Source organism: Chlorocebus sabaeus, chromosome 16, assembly GCF_047675955.1.
Source record: "Chlorocebus sabaeus isolate Y175 chromosome 16, mChlSab1.0.hap1, whole genome shotgun sequence".
In the NCBI taxonomy this organism is placed as follows: domain Eukaryota; kingdom Metazoa; phylum Chordata; class Mammalia; order Primates; family Cercopithecidae; genus Chlorocebus; species Chlorocebus sabaeus.
In genome coordinates, this window is record NC_132919.1 from 67617531 (window position 1) to 67633114 (window position 15584).

At 51.9% G+C, this 15584-nt stretch overlaps 1 protein-coding gene across 1 annotated transcript; it reads right to left on the bottom strand.

The window, feature by feature from the left end:
* Positions 1-542: 542 nt before the first annotated feature.
* Positions 543-15069, bottom strand: ASB16 (ankyrin repeat and SOCS box containing 16). Its single transcript, XM_008012446.3, has 5 exons — positions 11609-15069; positions 7305-7572; positions 1876-2368; positions 1383-1496; positions 543-898 (listed from the first exon to the last, which is right to left on the bottom strand). The coding sequence occupies exons 1-5, from the start codon at positions 11907-11909 to the stop codon at positions 713-715; spliced, it is 1362 nt and encodes a 453-aa protein (XP_008010637.1). The 5' UTR covers positions 11910-15069; the 3' UTR covers positions 543-712.
* Between the last annotated feature and the right edge of the window lie 515 nt (positions 15070-15584).

Below are 15584 nucleotides of genomic sequence, written 5' to 3' on the forward strand. Positions count from 1 at the left end.
GCACGTGGAGTACAGAAAAGAGGGGCAGGTGGCTGGCCGCGGTGGCTCATGCCTGTTATCCCAACACTTTGGGAGGCCAGGGCAGGTGGATCACCTGAGGTCAGTGCGAGAACAGCCTGGCCAACATGGTGAGACCCTGTCTCTACTGAAAATACAAAAATTAGGCTGGGCGCAGTGGATCACGACTGTAATCCCAGCACTTTGGGAGGCCAAAGTGGGCGGATCTCGAGGTCAGGAGATCGAGACCATCCTGGCAAACACTGTGAAACCCCATCTCTACTAAATATACAAAATAATTAGCCAGGCGTGGTGGTGATCGCCTGTAGTCCCAGCTACTCGGGAGGCTGAGGCAGGAGAATGGCGTGAACCCGGGGGGCGGAGCTTACAGTGAGCGAAGATCATGTCACTGCACTCCAGCCTGGACAACATCGAGACTTTGTCTCAAAAAAAAGCCAGGTGTGGTGACTCACGCCTGTAGTCCCAGCTACTTGGAAGGCTGGGGCACAAGAATCGCTTGAACCTAGGTGGCGGAGGTTGCAGTGAGCCGAGATAGCCCCACTGCACTCCAGCCTGGGCGACAGAGCGAGACTCTGTCTCAAAAAAAAAAGAAAAAGAAAAAAAAGAAAAGAGGGCCAGGAACTGGTCCTCTGGGGTTGGAGGCGGGGACAGGTGGGAAGGGCAGAACACACCATGGGACAGCCTGACATGGGGCTCACTGGATGCGCCCCTCCACACGCAACAGCAGGTAGTCCCTGAGGAGCGGGGGCAGTGGCAGCTGGGTGGCACCCTGCCGGCAGCGGCTTCCCAACCGAGCGCGCACAGCTAGTCGGGCCAGGTGCTGCAGCCGCCTTGGCTGGTTCACCATGCACAGGGCCGAGCTGTAGAAGGCTTCGTGCTCCTAGGCCAGGAGTAAAAGAGGGTCAGATGACCCTTGCCCTACCATCTGGGGGCAACCCAGTGGTGAGGGTCCTGGGATTTTGCAGCATGCACCCACCTGGGTGTTTCGTGTGTCTCAAAGGACTCAGATTCAGAACCATAGAGGCCCTGCAGTGATAATGGGGGCTAGGGCTCCACTTCAGGGAAGGGTCTTCACTATGTTTGCACCCACTCCCACCCCAGAGAGGCTAGCACAGTGCCCACCAAGTTAGAGATGCCAGATAAATGTCTGTGCTGATGCAAGTGAGGGAGGCAGGAGAGGTGTGTGGAGTTAGGGGGTCAGCCTGGGGTACCAGGGGGAGGGGGAACCCTGAAACTCAGGGGTGCCACTCTACCCATCCTCTCTACCCAGGGACCCTCCTGCTGCTCCCTCCATGACGCTGATCCTGAAGGAATAGACCTGTGGCTCATCCCTCCTCCCCATCTCGGCCCTGAGGCAGACATACCTTCCACAGTTCTGGGAGCACCGCCTCCACCCAGGTCTCACAGGATGGGACACAAGGATAGGCATTAAGCAGGACTTCCAGGGCCCGAGGGAAGTTGGCACAGTGTTTCAGCATCTAGGGGTTAAAAGAGGGTATTGGGCACATGCCTCCCCCAGCCGAGGGCAGACCCAAGTCTCACCTAACCCACATGGCCAATCCTAGCCTAATCTGGGGGGCTAAGATCTGAGTCTCTCTTCCCTTTTCTGTGCCTCTGTCTACTCCACCCTCAAGTGCTCAAACCTTTTAGCCCCAGTTTTCCTCTGGGGCTCTTCCTTCCTTTGGACTCTCTCCCGGAATCCTCTCTCCCCCTCCCAAGCTGGGGACAACCCCCTGGCCACTGAGGGCGGGCTTTCAGTCTCTTGGACCCTCTCTCTTCCCCAGAGGCTGAGTAGTTCCAGCCGTGGGCTCCCCTACACAGGAGCTTCCTATCTCAGAGTCTCCCAGCGCACCTCACCTCAGGGCGCACAGGCTGGGCCCCGTAGTCCAGCAGTGCGGCGAAGAGGACCTCGGGCTCCCAGTTGGGGGCGTCCTGGACGGCCTGCAGCGCACAGTCCATGGGCGTGTGGCCCGCCCCATTGGGGACCTCAGCCTGGGCCCCATGGCGCAGCAGCAGCTCGGCCAGGCCCCCGCAGCCGTTGGCACAGGCGTTGTGCAGCGGCGTGTGGCGCTTGCGCCCGGCCGCCCGGGCATCAGCTCCAGCTTCCAGGAGCCGGCGCGCCGCAACCTGGTGCCGCCTGCAGCTGCCGGGGCCCTCGGCCCCAGCGCATGCCGCGTTCAGTGCCGTCTCGCCCTGGCTGGTGCGCAGGCCCACGTCGGCGCCATGCTCCAGGTACAGAGCCACATGCTGCTCCAGGCCGCGCGCCGCCGCCACATGCAGGGGCGTCTCCTGGCTCTCGCCTGCCGCCAGGTTCACCGTCGCTCCCGCTTCCAGCAGCAACTTGGCGCACCTGGGGACAAGAGAGCAAGGTCCCGGGGAAAATCCTGAAGGCCTGGGACCCCTTCAGCTTGCTGTCACCCTCCCTTCTCTTTCCACCCCTCACCTTGAGGTCCTACCTGGTGTCCTCCATGAATCACACAAGCCCCGCTATAGACAACAGAACTGAAAGGTGCTGAGAGCTACCAGAAGCATCTTCAGTTTTCATATGAAAACTTAAGCCCAGAAGTGATTTGTGCAGCCGAGGACACAGCAAGTTAGTGGCTGCACCAGAAATAGTGCTCACTGCCTCAGACAGTCCCTCCCAGAGTCTACTCCGTCTCAGTTGTCAGTTGTCTCCTTTTTTTTTTTTTTTTTTTTTTGGAGACAGGGTCCCTCTCTGTCGCCCAGGCTGAAGTGCAGTGGTGCAATTACATATAGCTCATGTAGCCTGGACCTCCCAAGCTCAAGCAGTCCTCCTGCCTCTGCCTCCCAAGTAGCTGGGACCACAGGTGGGCACCATCACACCTGGCTAATGTTTAAAATTATTTTTTGTAGAGACAGGGTCTCACCATTTGCCCCAGCTGGTCTCAAACTCCTGGGCTCAAGCAATCCTCCTGCCTTGGCCTCCCAAACTGCTGGGATTACAGGTGTGAGCCACCACACCAGGCCTTATCTCCTAACATTTTGATAGCACAAAATTTGGAAAACCCACTTCTGTGTACGTTATAAAACACAGAAAATTAGAAAGTATGCACCAAAACAAAAATACAAGTTATAATATTTTATTTCTGCCCTCACACTTAAAAGACCACTCTTCTAAACCAGGCCACAATCATTCAAGCAAAGGCAGGCATTTGGGGCCACCCTCCTCCACTTTCCCCTAGAGAAAACAAAACCAAAGGAAAAACAGCAACAAAAACAGGTTTTAGAGAGCACATGTTTCCCAGTTCCAAGGAAAATTATAGACCAGAACACTGTGGCAGCAAACATGCATCCTTCCTTACTGCAGGGTAAACCAAACATGCAAAAAACTAAATTAATAATGATGAAACCAAACTAACAGTAACTTATAACTAAAAAGCCAAAACTGCAGCTTCTGGAAACTCAGGAGCAGATCCACCATCCTCAGTGAAACCCTGATAACCAAATACCCTTTCCCAAAATGGCCAAAATTCTTTTTTTTTTTTTTTTTGAGACGGAGTCTCGCTCTGTTGCCCAGGCTGGAGTGCAGTGGCGCGATCTCGGCTCACTGCAAGTTCCGCCTCCTGAGTAGCTAGGACTACAGGCGCCGCCACCATGCCCGGCTAGTTTTTTGTATTTTTTAGTAGAGACGGGGTTTCACCATGTTAACCAGGATGGTCTTGATCTCCTGACCTCCTGATCCGCCCGTCTTGGCCTCCCAAAGTGCTGGGATTACAGGCTTGAGCCACCGCGCCCGGCCTAATGGCCAAAATTCTTGCTCATATATTCCATGTAGGTGTCTTGCTCTGTAGCCAGGATGTGAGTAGCAGCCAGTCTTCCATGAGCTACTGAATTATCTCCTTGGTAAATTCTAATCATAGGCTAATTTTTGTTTCCGAATACTAAATTTTTTTTTGAGGCGGAGTCTCGCTCTGTCGCCCAGGCTGGAGTGCAGTGGTGTGATCTCAGCTCACTGCATGCTCTGCCTCCCAGGTTCATACCATTCTCCTGCCTCAGCCTCCTGGGTAGCTGGGACTACAGGCACCCACCACCACACCCAGCTAATTTTTTCGTTTTTTTTTAGCAGAGATGGGGTTTCACCGCGTGTTAGCCAGGATGGTCTCAATCTCCTGACCTCATGATCCACCTGCCTTGGCCTCCCAAAGTGCTGGGATTACAGGCATGAGCCAAGTCTTGCTCTGTCGCCCAGGCTGGAATGCAGTGGCGCCATCTTGGCTCACTGCAGTCTCTGCCTCCCGGGTTCAAGCCATTCTTCTGCCTCGGCCTCCCAAGTAGCTGGGACTACAGGCATGCACTACCATGCCTGGCTAATTTTTGTATTTTTAGTAGAAACAGGGTTTCACCATGTTGGCCAGGATGGTCTTGATCTCCTGACCTCGTGATCCCCCTGCTTTGGCCTACCAAAGTGCTGGAATTACAGGTGTTAGTCACCACACCCGGCCTTCAAATACTAAATTTAAGTAACACTCCAAAGCTCGCTCGGTAGGGTTCCAGTAAGTGGGCATTCTCACGTTACTTAGAAAGATGAAGTCTGTTGGAAGGCACACCAAATGCCTGTAAGAACCCAAGAAAGGGCTGGCAAATGTGGACCACTTCTTGGACATCATCTAGATGTAGTGGAGAGAGGTCCCCAGCTTGTGGGCAGTGGAGAGTCTTCCAGGAGCCCTTGGATCCTTACCTGCCACCCTGTCTGTTGACCTGATTGTATTTTTTTTTTTTTTTTTTTGAGACGGAGTCTCGCTCTGTCACCCACGCTGGAGTGCAGTGGCACGATCTCAGCTCACTGCAAGCTCTACCTCCCGGGTTCATGCCATTCTCCTGCCTCAGCCTCCCGAGTAGCTGAGACTACAGGCGCCCGCCACCGCGCCGGCTAATTTTTTGTATTTTTAGTAGAGACGGGGTTTCACCATGTTAGCCAGGATGGTCTTGATCTCCTGACCTCGTGATCCGCCTGCCTCGGCCTTCCAAAGTGCTGGGATTACAGGCGTGAGCCTCCGCACCCGGTGACCTGATTGTAAAAGTGCAAATACCCTCATGCAGGGACTCCAAGAAACTGCCAACCTTAAAAAAAGTGGCAGGGTTGGTATATTGGTTCATGTCTGTAATTCCAATACTTTGGGAGGCCAAGGCAGGAGAATTGCCTGAGCTCAGGAGTCAGAGACCAGCCTGGGCTACATAGAGACACTATGTCTCTACTAAAAATAATAATTTTTTTAAAAATAGCCAGGTATGGTAGCACTGTCCTGTAATCCCAACTTCCCTGGAAGCTGAGGCAGGAGGATTGTTTGAGCCCAGGAGATTGCGGCTACGAGTGAGTCATGATTGTGCCACTGCACTCCAGCCTGGATAACAGAGTGAGACCCTGTCTCCAAAAACAAAAAATCTAGCCTTGTGTTGCCTAACGTTGGTGTGAGGTACCCCCATACCTCTCCTCCCACTTTTTTTTTTTTTTTTTAAGACAGGGTCCTGCCCTGTTGTCCAGGCTGGAGTATAGTGGCAGCATGATCATAGCTTACTGAAGCCTAGACCTCTTGGGCTCAAGTGCTTTTCCTGAGTAGCTGAGACTACAGATGCACGCCACCATGCCCGGCTAATTTTATGTTTTATAGAGACAGGGTGTCACTATGTTGCCCAGTCTGGTCTTGAACTTCTGGGCTCAAGAGATCATCCTGCCTCAGCCTCCCAAGTAGCTGGGACTAGAGGCTCATGCCACCATGCCTGCCTAGTTTTTATTTTTTATTTTTAGTAGAGACAAAATCTCACTTATGTTGCCCAAGCTGTTCTCAAACTCCTGGACTCAACCAATCCTCCTGCCTCTGCCTCCAAAAGTGTAGTTATTACAGGCGTGAACCACTGCACCTGGCCTGTAGATCTTTCTTATTTTTTTCTTTTTTTGACAGTCTCACATTGTCGCAGGGGCTGGTGTGCAGTGGCACAGTCTCGGCTCACTGCAATCTCCGCCTCCTGGGTTCAAGTGATTCTCCTGCCTCAGCCTCCTGAGTAGCTAGGATTACAGGCGCCCGCCACCACGCCCGCCCCAGCTAATTTTTTGTATTTCTAATAGAGACAGGGTTTCACTATGTTGGCCAGGCTGGTCCTGAACTGCTGACCTCATGATCCACCCGCCTCAGCCTCCCAAAGTGCTGGGATTATAGGCATGAGCCACTGCGCCCAGTTTTTTTTTTTTTTTTTTTTTTTTTAGACAGAGTGTCGCTGGAGTGCAGTGGCAGAATCTCGGCTCATTGCAACCTCCACCTCCCAGGTTCAAGCGATTCTTGTGTCTCAACCTCCTAGTAGCTGGAGTTACAGGTGTGAGCCACCACACCTGGCCAGATATTTCTTAATACCTCAAAACAACTAGGAATTTGGACTGGGCATGGTGGCTCATGCCTGTAATCCCAGCACTTTGGGAGGCCAAGGCGGGTGGATCACTTGAGGTCGGGAGTTCAAGACCAGCCTGGCCAACATGGCAAAACCCCATCTCCACTAGAAATACAAAACCTAACTGGGCGTGGAGGCAGAGGTTGCAGTGAGCCGAGATCACGCCACTGCACTACAGCCTGGGCGACAAAACAAGACTCGGTCTCAAAAACACAAAAATCAGGGCTGGGCGCGGTGGCTCAAGCCTGTAATCCCAGCACTTGGGAGACCTAGATGGGCGGATCACGAGGTCAGGAGCTCGAGACCATCCTGGCTAACACGGTAAAACCCCGTCTCTACTAAAAAAAAATACACAAAAAAAAACTAGCTGGGCGAGGTGGCGGGCACCTGTAGTCCCAGCTACTCGGGAGGCTGAGGCAGGAGAATGGCGTAAACCCAGGACGCGGAGCTTGCGGTGAGCCGAGAGCCGGTCACTGCACTCCAGCCTGGGCGACAGAGCGAGACTCCACCTCAAAAAAAAAAAAAGGAAAAAAAAAGAAAAAACACAAAAAACAAACAAACAAAAAAAACAGCTAGGTTTGGCTACAAAGGATTCACAGGGAATTGGAGACCGCAGTTGGAACAGAGTTTTCCCAAAAAGCAACAGGGCTTCTGCCTCCTGGACTTAGCAGATGTGACCTTGGACAAGTTACTAAACCTTTCTGAGCTTCATTTTTCTCATCTGTAGAATGAGGCCTGTCTCCAGGTTATTGTGAAGATGTGTATATGAGATGCTTTATGAACCACAAAGCTGCATGTAGTTGTCAGCTTCCCTCTTCTGGCCTGTGAGCTGGAGACACACACACACATTCCTCCCCAAACGGTCTCAGCCCTCAGGCACCTACTGCAAGGACTCGGGAATCGTGCAGAGGTGCAAGGGAGTCATGCCCTCCTCAGTCAGCACGTTAGCCTTGGCTCCGAAGGTCAGCAGCAGCCGCACACAGTCGAGCTGGGCCCGGGCACAGGCCTCGTGCAAGGCAGTGCGACCCCCGACGCGGGCATCCAGCTCAGCTCCCTGCCGGATCAGGTGGCGAGCACAGTCTGTGTAGCCTCGGGCTGTGGCGATGGCGAGGGGTGCCGTCTGCTTGGTCTTGGGGGTCAGCACCCAGAACCCTGGGAAGAGCAAATAGTTTTGGGGCGTGGTGCATAAGACAGGGCAGGGCAGGGAGTGGGGATGCTGGTTCCAGCCGACAGCTGACCCTGGCCTTCCCTCTGCATGGTCTGCTGAGAACAAACACTGTGCCAGGCTGTACCTGTGGAAAGGGGCTTATTCAAGTCCTGAATTGGAAGAATAAATTGGAACAGCCTTTTAGAACAGCTTATCAATCTGTAATAAAACATAGTATGTATCATAAAAAATTAATTGCTGTATGAAACCACAGGGGCCAACTAAGTAGAGTGACTCCCATTAAGGAAACCTCAGTGTCTTTGAATGGCTAATAGTGTCAATGGCTTTTTTTGTTCACCTTGGGGCCTAGTGTGGTGGCTCACACCTGTAATCCTAGCACTTCGGGAGGCTGAGGTGGGATGATCACTTGACCTCAGGAGTTTGAGACCAGTCTGGGCAACATAGTGAGTCCTTGTCTCTATTTTTTAATTTTAATTTTAATTTTTTTGAGACGGGGTCTTGCTCTGTTGCCCAGGCTGGAATGTAGTGGTGCAATCTTGGCTCACTGCAAGCTCCGCCTCCCGGGTTTAAGCGATTCTCCTGCCTCAACCTCCTAAGTAGCTGGGATTACAGGTGCGTGCCACCATGCCTGGCTAATTTTTATATTTTTAGTAGAGATGGGGTTTCACCATGTTGGTCAGGCTGGTCTCGAACTTCTGACCTCGTGATCTGCCCGCCTTGGCCTCCCAAAGTGCTGGGATTATAGGTGTGAGCCACCATGCCTGGCTATTTTTTAAAAAAATTTAAAAAGAAAAAAAATATTTAGGGCTGGGTGCAGTGGCTCGTACCTGTAATCCCAGCACTTTGGGAGGCCGAGGTGGGTGAATCACAAGGTCAGGCGTTCTAGACCAGCCTGGCCAACATGGTGAAACCCCGTCTCTACTAAAGATACAAAAAATTAGCTGGGCATGGTGGTGAGTGCCTGTAATCCCAGCTACTCGGGAGGCTGAGGCAGGAGAATTGCTTGAACCCGGGAGACAGAGGTTGCAGTGAGCCAAGATCGTGCCATTTGTACTCCAGCCTGGGCAACAGGGCGAGACTCCATCTCAAAAAAAAAATTTTTTTTTAAAGAAAAAATGTTCACCTTGGTCTTGGGTGAACAAAAAAGGGGAGTGGGTGTTACACACAAGCAGGTCTGGAGCTGAGTTTGGGAGTGGCCAAAGAGCAGAACTGAGTTCTGGGATACTCCTGGGGCAAGGAGGGTTGGATGGAAATTGTGGGGAAAAGAAAGATCAGACTGTTACTGTATCTATGTAGAAAGAAGTAGACATAAGAGACTCCATGTTGTTCTGTATTTGAGATGCTGTTAATCTGTGACTCTACCCCCAACCTTGTCCTTGCAATAGACATGTGCTGTGGTGACTCAAGGTTTAACAGATTTTGGGCTGTGCAGGGTGTGATTTGTTAAACAAATGCCTGAAGGAAGTATGCTTGTGAAAAGTCATCACCATTCTCTTAATCTCAAGTACCCAGGGACACGTACACTACCAAAGGTCGCAGGGACCTCTGCCTAGGAAAGCTAGGTATTGTCCAAGGTTTCTCCCCATGTGATAGTCTGAAAGATAACCTCATGGGAAGGGAAAGACCTGATCGTCCCCCAGCTTGACATCGTGAAGGGTCTGTGCTGAGGAGGACTAGTATAAGAGGAAAGAAGGCCTCTTGGCAGTTGAGATAGAGAAAAGCATCTGTCTCCTGCCCGTCCCTGGACAATGGAACATCTCGGTGTAAAACCCAATTGATTGTATGTTCTGTTTACTGAGAAAGGAGAAAACCGCCTTAGGGTTGAAGGTGGGACTTGCTAGCAATGCTGCTCTTTATGCACTAAAAAGGTTTATGGAGATGTTTACATATGCATATCAAGGCACAGCACTTTTCCTTAAACTTATGTCACAGAGATCTTTATTCATATGTCTTACTGCTGACCTTCTCCCTACTATGATCCTATTATCCTGCCACTTCCCTTTTTCTAAGATGGTAAAGATAATGATCAATAAATACTGAGGGAACTCAGAGACCGGTGCCAGCGCGGGTCCCCTGGGCCCACTTTTTCTTTCTCTATACTTTGTCTCTGTGTCTCATTTCTTTTCTCAAGTGTCTCATTCCACCTAACAAGAAACGCCCACAGGTGTGGAGGGGCAGGCCACCCCTTCAGAAATAGGGGGAAGGGAGAAGGGGGAGAATAAGAGGTGGGGATGGGAAAAGAATGAGGAGAGGGTAATCGTGGGACTAGTGTTGGATTTGAATGGTGGCAGTGGTCAGGGACTTGTTTAAAAGGCATAGATGCCTCATATCAAACTAGAAGTTGTTTGCATGGCAGCACAGTCTGTCCCTGGCTTTTCTAAATCTTGAGTAAAGCATGTTTTGTTTCTTAGTAGACTTGAAATTAAGGCTGAGTTCCATCGTGGGGATTCTGGACAAGCTGCAGGACAAGACCAGGATGCCCTGGTGGGGTCACAGCCAAGCAGGAATTTGGAACCTGTAGTAACCGAGGGAGCTCATGCTCTCCCAAGGATTCAAGCCCCAGATCCATGGGTGGGGTTTAAGCAATCTCCTGTCAATCCTGAGATCGTGGTGATCTCAGCTAAGGTATTTAGTTAACCTGGACAGACCCGCTAGCCAGAATATATATATATATATATATATATATTTTTTTTTTTTTTTTTTTTTGAGACAGAGTCTCATTCTCTTCCCAGGCTGGAATGTAATGGCACAATCTCAGCTCACTGCAACCTCCGCCTCCCAGGTTCAAACGATTCTCCTGCCTCAGCCTCCCAAGTAGCTGGGACTACAGGTGCCACATGGCCAGCTAATTTTTGTATTTTTAATAGAGATGGGATTTCACCATGTTGGCCAGGATGGTCTCGATCTCTTGACCTCCTGATCTGCCCGCCTTGGCCTCCCAAAGTGCTGGGATTACAGGTGTGAGCCACCGCACCAGGCCCTTTTTTTGTTGTTTTTGAGACAGTCTCACTCTGTTGCCAGGCTGGAGTGCAATTCTCCTGCCTCAGCTTCCCAAGTAGCTGGGACTACAGGCTCGCGCCACCACGCCCAGCTAACTTTTGTATTTTTAGTAGAGTCAGGGTTTCACCATGTTAGCATGGTCTCAATCTCCTGACCTCGTGATCCGTCCGCCTTGGCCTCCCAAAGTGCTGGGATTACAGGCATGAGCCACTGCGCCCAGCCTAGCCAGAATATATTCTAAGGATATCATCTGGCAAGTACATAAAGATGTTCATCATACTGCTATTTAAAATAGTTTTTAAAAAAATCTACCCAATTGACTTGGGGGCTAGTTACAAAATTCATGGCAGATGATGCCTCTACAGTAGAATTTATGCACATATATATACATATGGTTTTTTTTTTCCCCTGTGGAAATAGGGTCTTCTGTGTTGCTCAAGCTGGTCTAAAGCAGTAGTCCCGCCTTGGCCTCTCAAAGTGCTGGGATTACAGCCATGAGCCACCGTGCCCAGGCCAAGAATATAACTTTTACCTGCTTTTTTTTTTTTTTTGAGACAGAGTCTCATGCTGTCGCTTGGGCTGGAGTGCAGTGGGACAATCTTGGATCACTGCAACCTCCGCCTCCCGAGTCCAAGCGATTCTCCTGCCTCAGCCTCCTGAGTAGCTGGGATTACAGATGCGCGCCACCATGCTAATGTTTTATATTTTTAGTAGAGACAAGGTTTCACCATGTTGTCCAGGCTGGTCTCGAACTCCTGACCTCGTGATTCACCCGCCTTGTTCTCCCAAAGTGCTGGGATTACAGGCGTGAGCCACTGCGCCCGGCCAACTTTTAATTCTTAAAAGACATACAGACTGCTAACTCTGCCTCATCTCTGTTTAGGAGGGAGCTAGGATGGGTGGTGGAAAGGGCTGCTATAGTCTGTGGTCTGCAGAGAAGGGGGGCCCTAGACTCTCCCCCCTCCCCACCCACTCCCCTTCTTTCTCCCTCCTCTTCTGCCCTCTTCTGGTGCCCCCTACCCTGTTCAGCTGACCAGGCCAGCTGGTTGCTCACAGTCTCCACAATCATGTTGGCGGCCTCTTCATCTTGGAACAGGGCTTGGACCTGCTGCAGGTCGCCGGAGAACAGGGCATGGTGGACAGCTGGGTCTCGGCAGGAACGGTGAGGCCTAGTGAGTCGGGCCCGGGGACTTGACGGGCACCTTCGGCTCCGGCATTGCTGGGCAGCTGCCCGCCGCCGGTCCTCCCATTCCAGCCACTCCCGCTGCAGGCGGAGAGAGCGCAGCGTGGAAGAGGTGAAAGGGAAGGTCTCCCTTGCCATGGATGGGGCCCAGGGTTTGGAGCAGTGGCACCTGGGCAGAGCCAGGTTCCCTCAACCCGACTACCTCCCTTGCTCTGAGAAGCCACCCTGCCCCCTCCACCGTGAGCCAGAGAAAGCAGCAGCTGAGGCTATAAATAGGTCCTTCTCTGCTCTGGTAAACACAGTTTGCTCAGAGTCATGATCCTGGTGCTGAGAAGCTGCTGGCCCAACCCCCAGCCCAGGGTGAGGGCCAGCCCCTGCCCCTACTGATACCCTTTGGTTGGTCAGCAGGCCCTCAGCTGAGGCCACCCCTGAACCCCAGCATCTGCATCCACCTTCATCCCTAGAGTGAGCATCTTGGGTTAGCAAGGTCCAGGGTGCGCGAAAAGGTCAGTCATGGAGATGGGCAGGGCTGGGAGGAAGACAAGGTGCCTCCAGCCTCTCTGATGTTGGCTGGAGGGCAGAAGCCACCACTGGCCCACACGGAGGAGATAGGGCTGATCTCAGTACAGGAGGTAAGGGGAGGTCAAGGCATAGTTACTGAGTAGGTGAGCAGCTCTTCCCAGCATCTGCAGTAACAGCAATAACTCTGTACATGTGCACAGAGTTTTACAGTGTTTAAATCACATTCATATCCACCTTCACCCAGAGGACCATACTTCCTAGCCTACCCAGTAATTAGTAAACTTGGTTTGGACAATAAATGAAATTTTCACAGTTGAATGCCTCTGAGATGGGTGGTCTTATCTCTGTTTTACAGATGAGGAATTTAAGGCTTAACAAAGTAATCTACTGGCTCAGGGTCACAGTTTGTGATAGGCAGAGCCAGAACCCCACATAGATGTTGTGCTCTGGGCCAAGAATGGTGGCTCATGCCTGTAAGCCTAGCACTTTGGGAGGCCGAAACAGGAGGATCGCTTGAGCGTAGGAGTTTGAGACCATCCTGGGCAACATCCTGAGACCTACATCTTTTTTTTTTTTTTTTTTTTTTTGAGACAGTCTCACTCTGTTGCCCAGGCTAGAGTGCAGTGGTACAATCTTGGCTCACTGCAGCCTCTGCCTCCTGGGTTCAAACGATTCTCTTGCCTCAGCCTCCTGAGTAACTGGGATTACAGGCACCCCCCACCATGCCCAGCTATTTTTTGTATTTTTAGTAGAGACAGGGTTTCACCATGTTGGCCAGGCTGGTCTCGAACTCCTGACTTCGTGATCTGCCCGCCTCGGCCTCCCAAAGTACTGGGATTACAGGCATGAGCCACCGCCCCCACCTCTCCATCTCTTTAAAAAAAAAAAAAAAAAGATGGTGCACTTTTTGGCTTCAGCTGCTGCAGCCACCTGGCAGCCTCCCCCATTCTCTAAGCAGGACAGACTGGTCTCTAGAAACTGCCTTCAATCATCCTTTTTTTTTTTTTTTTTCTCTCACTGTGTCGCCCAGGCTGGAGTGCAGTGGCGTGATCTCAGCTCACTGCAACCTCCGTTTCCTGGGGTTCAAGCGATTCTCCTGCCTTAGCCTTCTGAGTAGCTAGGATTATAGGCACACGCCACCACACCCAGCTGATTTTTGTATTTTTAGTAGTAGTTTTTGCCATGTTGGCCAGGCTGGTCTGAAACTCCTGACCTCAGGCGATCTGCCCGCCTCAGCCTCCCAAAGTGTTGGTATTATAGGCGTGAGCCACAGTTCCCGGCCCCTTCAATCGTTCTTGATTTATTTTTTTAACCCAACTGCTAAGGGGGCTACATGGCTGGCCTGAGAAGAGCCAAGGGGTTGAGCTGGAAACTCTGGGAATTGACCTGAGATGTTCAAGCCACAGACCTGTTCACTCTTAAGAAAAAGCAGCTGTGCTTCCAGGAGCCTCTAGGGGGAGGAATGAAGCCATGAAACCACACAAGCTGGTGTGCCTGCCAAGCTGGGGAAGGGGAGGGCACTGCCTCAAAAGCTCTGCTCGCCCTGAGCTCACTCAGTGCACAGCGGCCTGCAGGCAGGGCTGGTCTGTCCCCTCTGCGTCTGGGGCTCCTCCTGATACCTGTCCCGCCTCCTGGCCCTGCAGCAGCGCCTTGCCCAGTGGTCTTTTATTTCTTCCTCTCCCTAGGCCCTTCCCACAAGCAAGTTCTAGCTCCCAGCCTCACATTTTCAGGCGCCTCAATGCAATGCCTTAAACCTGAATCAACTCAGCCTCTCACCCGGTGTTTCTTCCTCTGGCCATATCCCTTCTGCCCTGCTGCCGGAATGATCTAAAATGGTTAATTCCCTTGCTTTAAAACTTCTGCTGACTTCCAATACCTATTCTTTCCTTTTATTTTTTTATTTTATTTATTTATTTATTTATTTATTTATTTTTTGAGACAGAGTTTCGTTCTTTTTGCCCAGGCTGGAGTGCAATGGCGCGATCTCGGCTCACCGCAACCTCCGCCTCCCGGGTTCAAGCGATTCTCCTGCCTCAGCCTCCCGAGTAGCTGGGATTACAGGCATGTGCCACCACCCCGGCTAATTTTGTATTTTTAGTAGAGACGGGGTTTCTCCATGTTGGTCAGGCTTGTCTTGAACTCCCGACCTCAGGTGATCCACCTGCCTCGGCCTCCCAAAGTGCTGGGATTACAAGTGTGAGCCACCGCGCCCGGCCCTTTTATTTTTTTAAATAGGGCTCCAAATCCTGGCCTCAAGCAGTCCTCCAAAGTTGGCCTCCTGAATTGCTGGGATTACAGGTGTGAGCCACTGCACCCGGCCTGCCTTTTTCAACTAAGCCCCCAATTCCTTGGTTTGACCCCATGCCACTCACGTAGGATAGGCATCCTCATCACACACGGCTCCCCACAACCATTCCCTGTCAGGCCATTCACTTACCTCAGAACTCCCTCAACCCCTTCCTGAAGATCTACCCCTAAGGTCACCTGCTCTGAGGTCTCTTCGGCAACTCGTTGCCCGACCCGTATAGTTGCAGCCACTGCCCAGTTTGCACTCCTGAAGGAATCAGGGGCACACTGTAAAACACCTATCCGTGCTGTTGATGTGGGTCTGCCATGCTGGATGTGGGCTCCAGAGCAGGCCCTGGCACAGTCCGAGCACTTGGCTCATGGCACGCGGGCCTCTTATGTGTAGCGCATTGAACGAAGGTCCCTATTCTCTGCCAGAGCAAACACTTGTCCATCCACCTGCCTGCCCAAGTGGGTGGCAGCAGTCTGGGCTTTTTCCGGCACTGCCCTTACCCCCCTGTTCACCCATTCTCTGCCTAGCCCCAGCCTCTTGGTGGCATTCCAGGGTGGGGGATTCCAGAAGAGGAATGAGATCATACAAAGCAAAGCTTGGAGGTTCTCAGAGAACGGCACCTCTATAAATGCAGCCATGATTAACCCTGTTGGCACCCATTCGGTGTGTTAATTGTCCCGCCAACGACCTGGCTGGGCACCCACAGCTGGGTTCCCAGGCTTGAGAATCTGGCAAGGCTGGGTGGGACCAAGAGGGACCAAGGCAGGTGGGCGTCTGCTTCCTCCCTGAGGCACACAACAGTCATAGCCTAGCCTCTCCCCTGCCTTCTTGCCACACAGGCCTGAAGGAGCTAGGTACCCTAACAGCTCAGTCCCGAGATACCACTGTATTCAGTCCCCTTGTCTGTAGCGTTAGCTTCCTGAGGGCAGAGAAAGGAGGCCTTGACTTCAACCTGGAGGGAAAAGGGCCAGGTGATCAGATGCCCAGCCTGC

Bases quoted from the DNA above. Each gene is read 5' to 3' on its own strand.
- ASB16 (XM_008012446.3), bottom strand. From the start codon at position 11,909: ATGGCAAGGGAGACCTTCCCTTTCACCTCTTCCACGCTGCGCTCTCTC. The intron at 7,573-11,608 runs GTAGGGGGCACC...TGCTCTTCCCAG, and splicing joins GGCCTGGTCAGCTGAACAGG to GGTTCTGGGTGCTGACCCCC. The intron at 2,369-7,304 runs GTAGGTGCCTGA...TCTTGTCCCCAG, and splicing joins ACGATTCCCGAGTCCTTGCA to GTGCGCCAAGTTGCTGCTGG.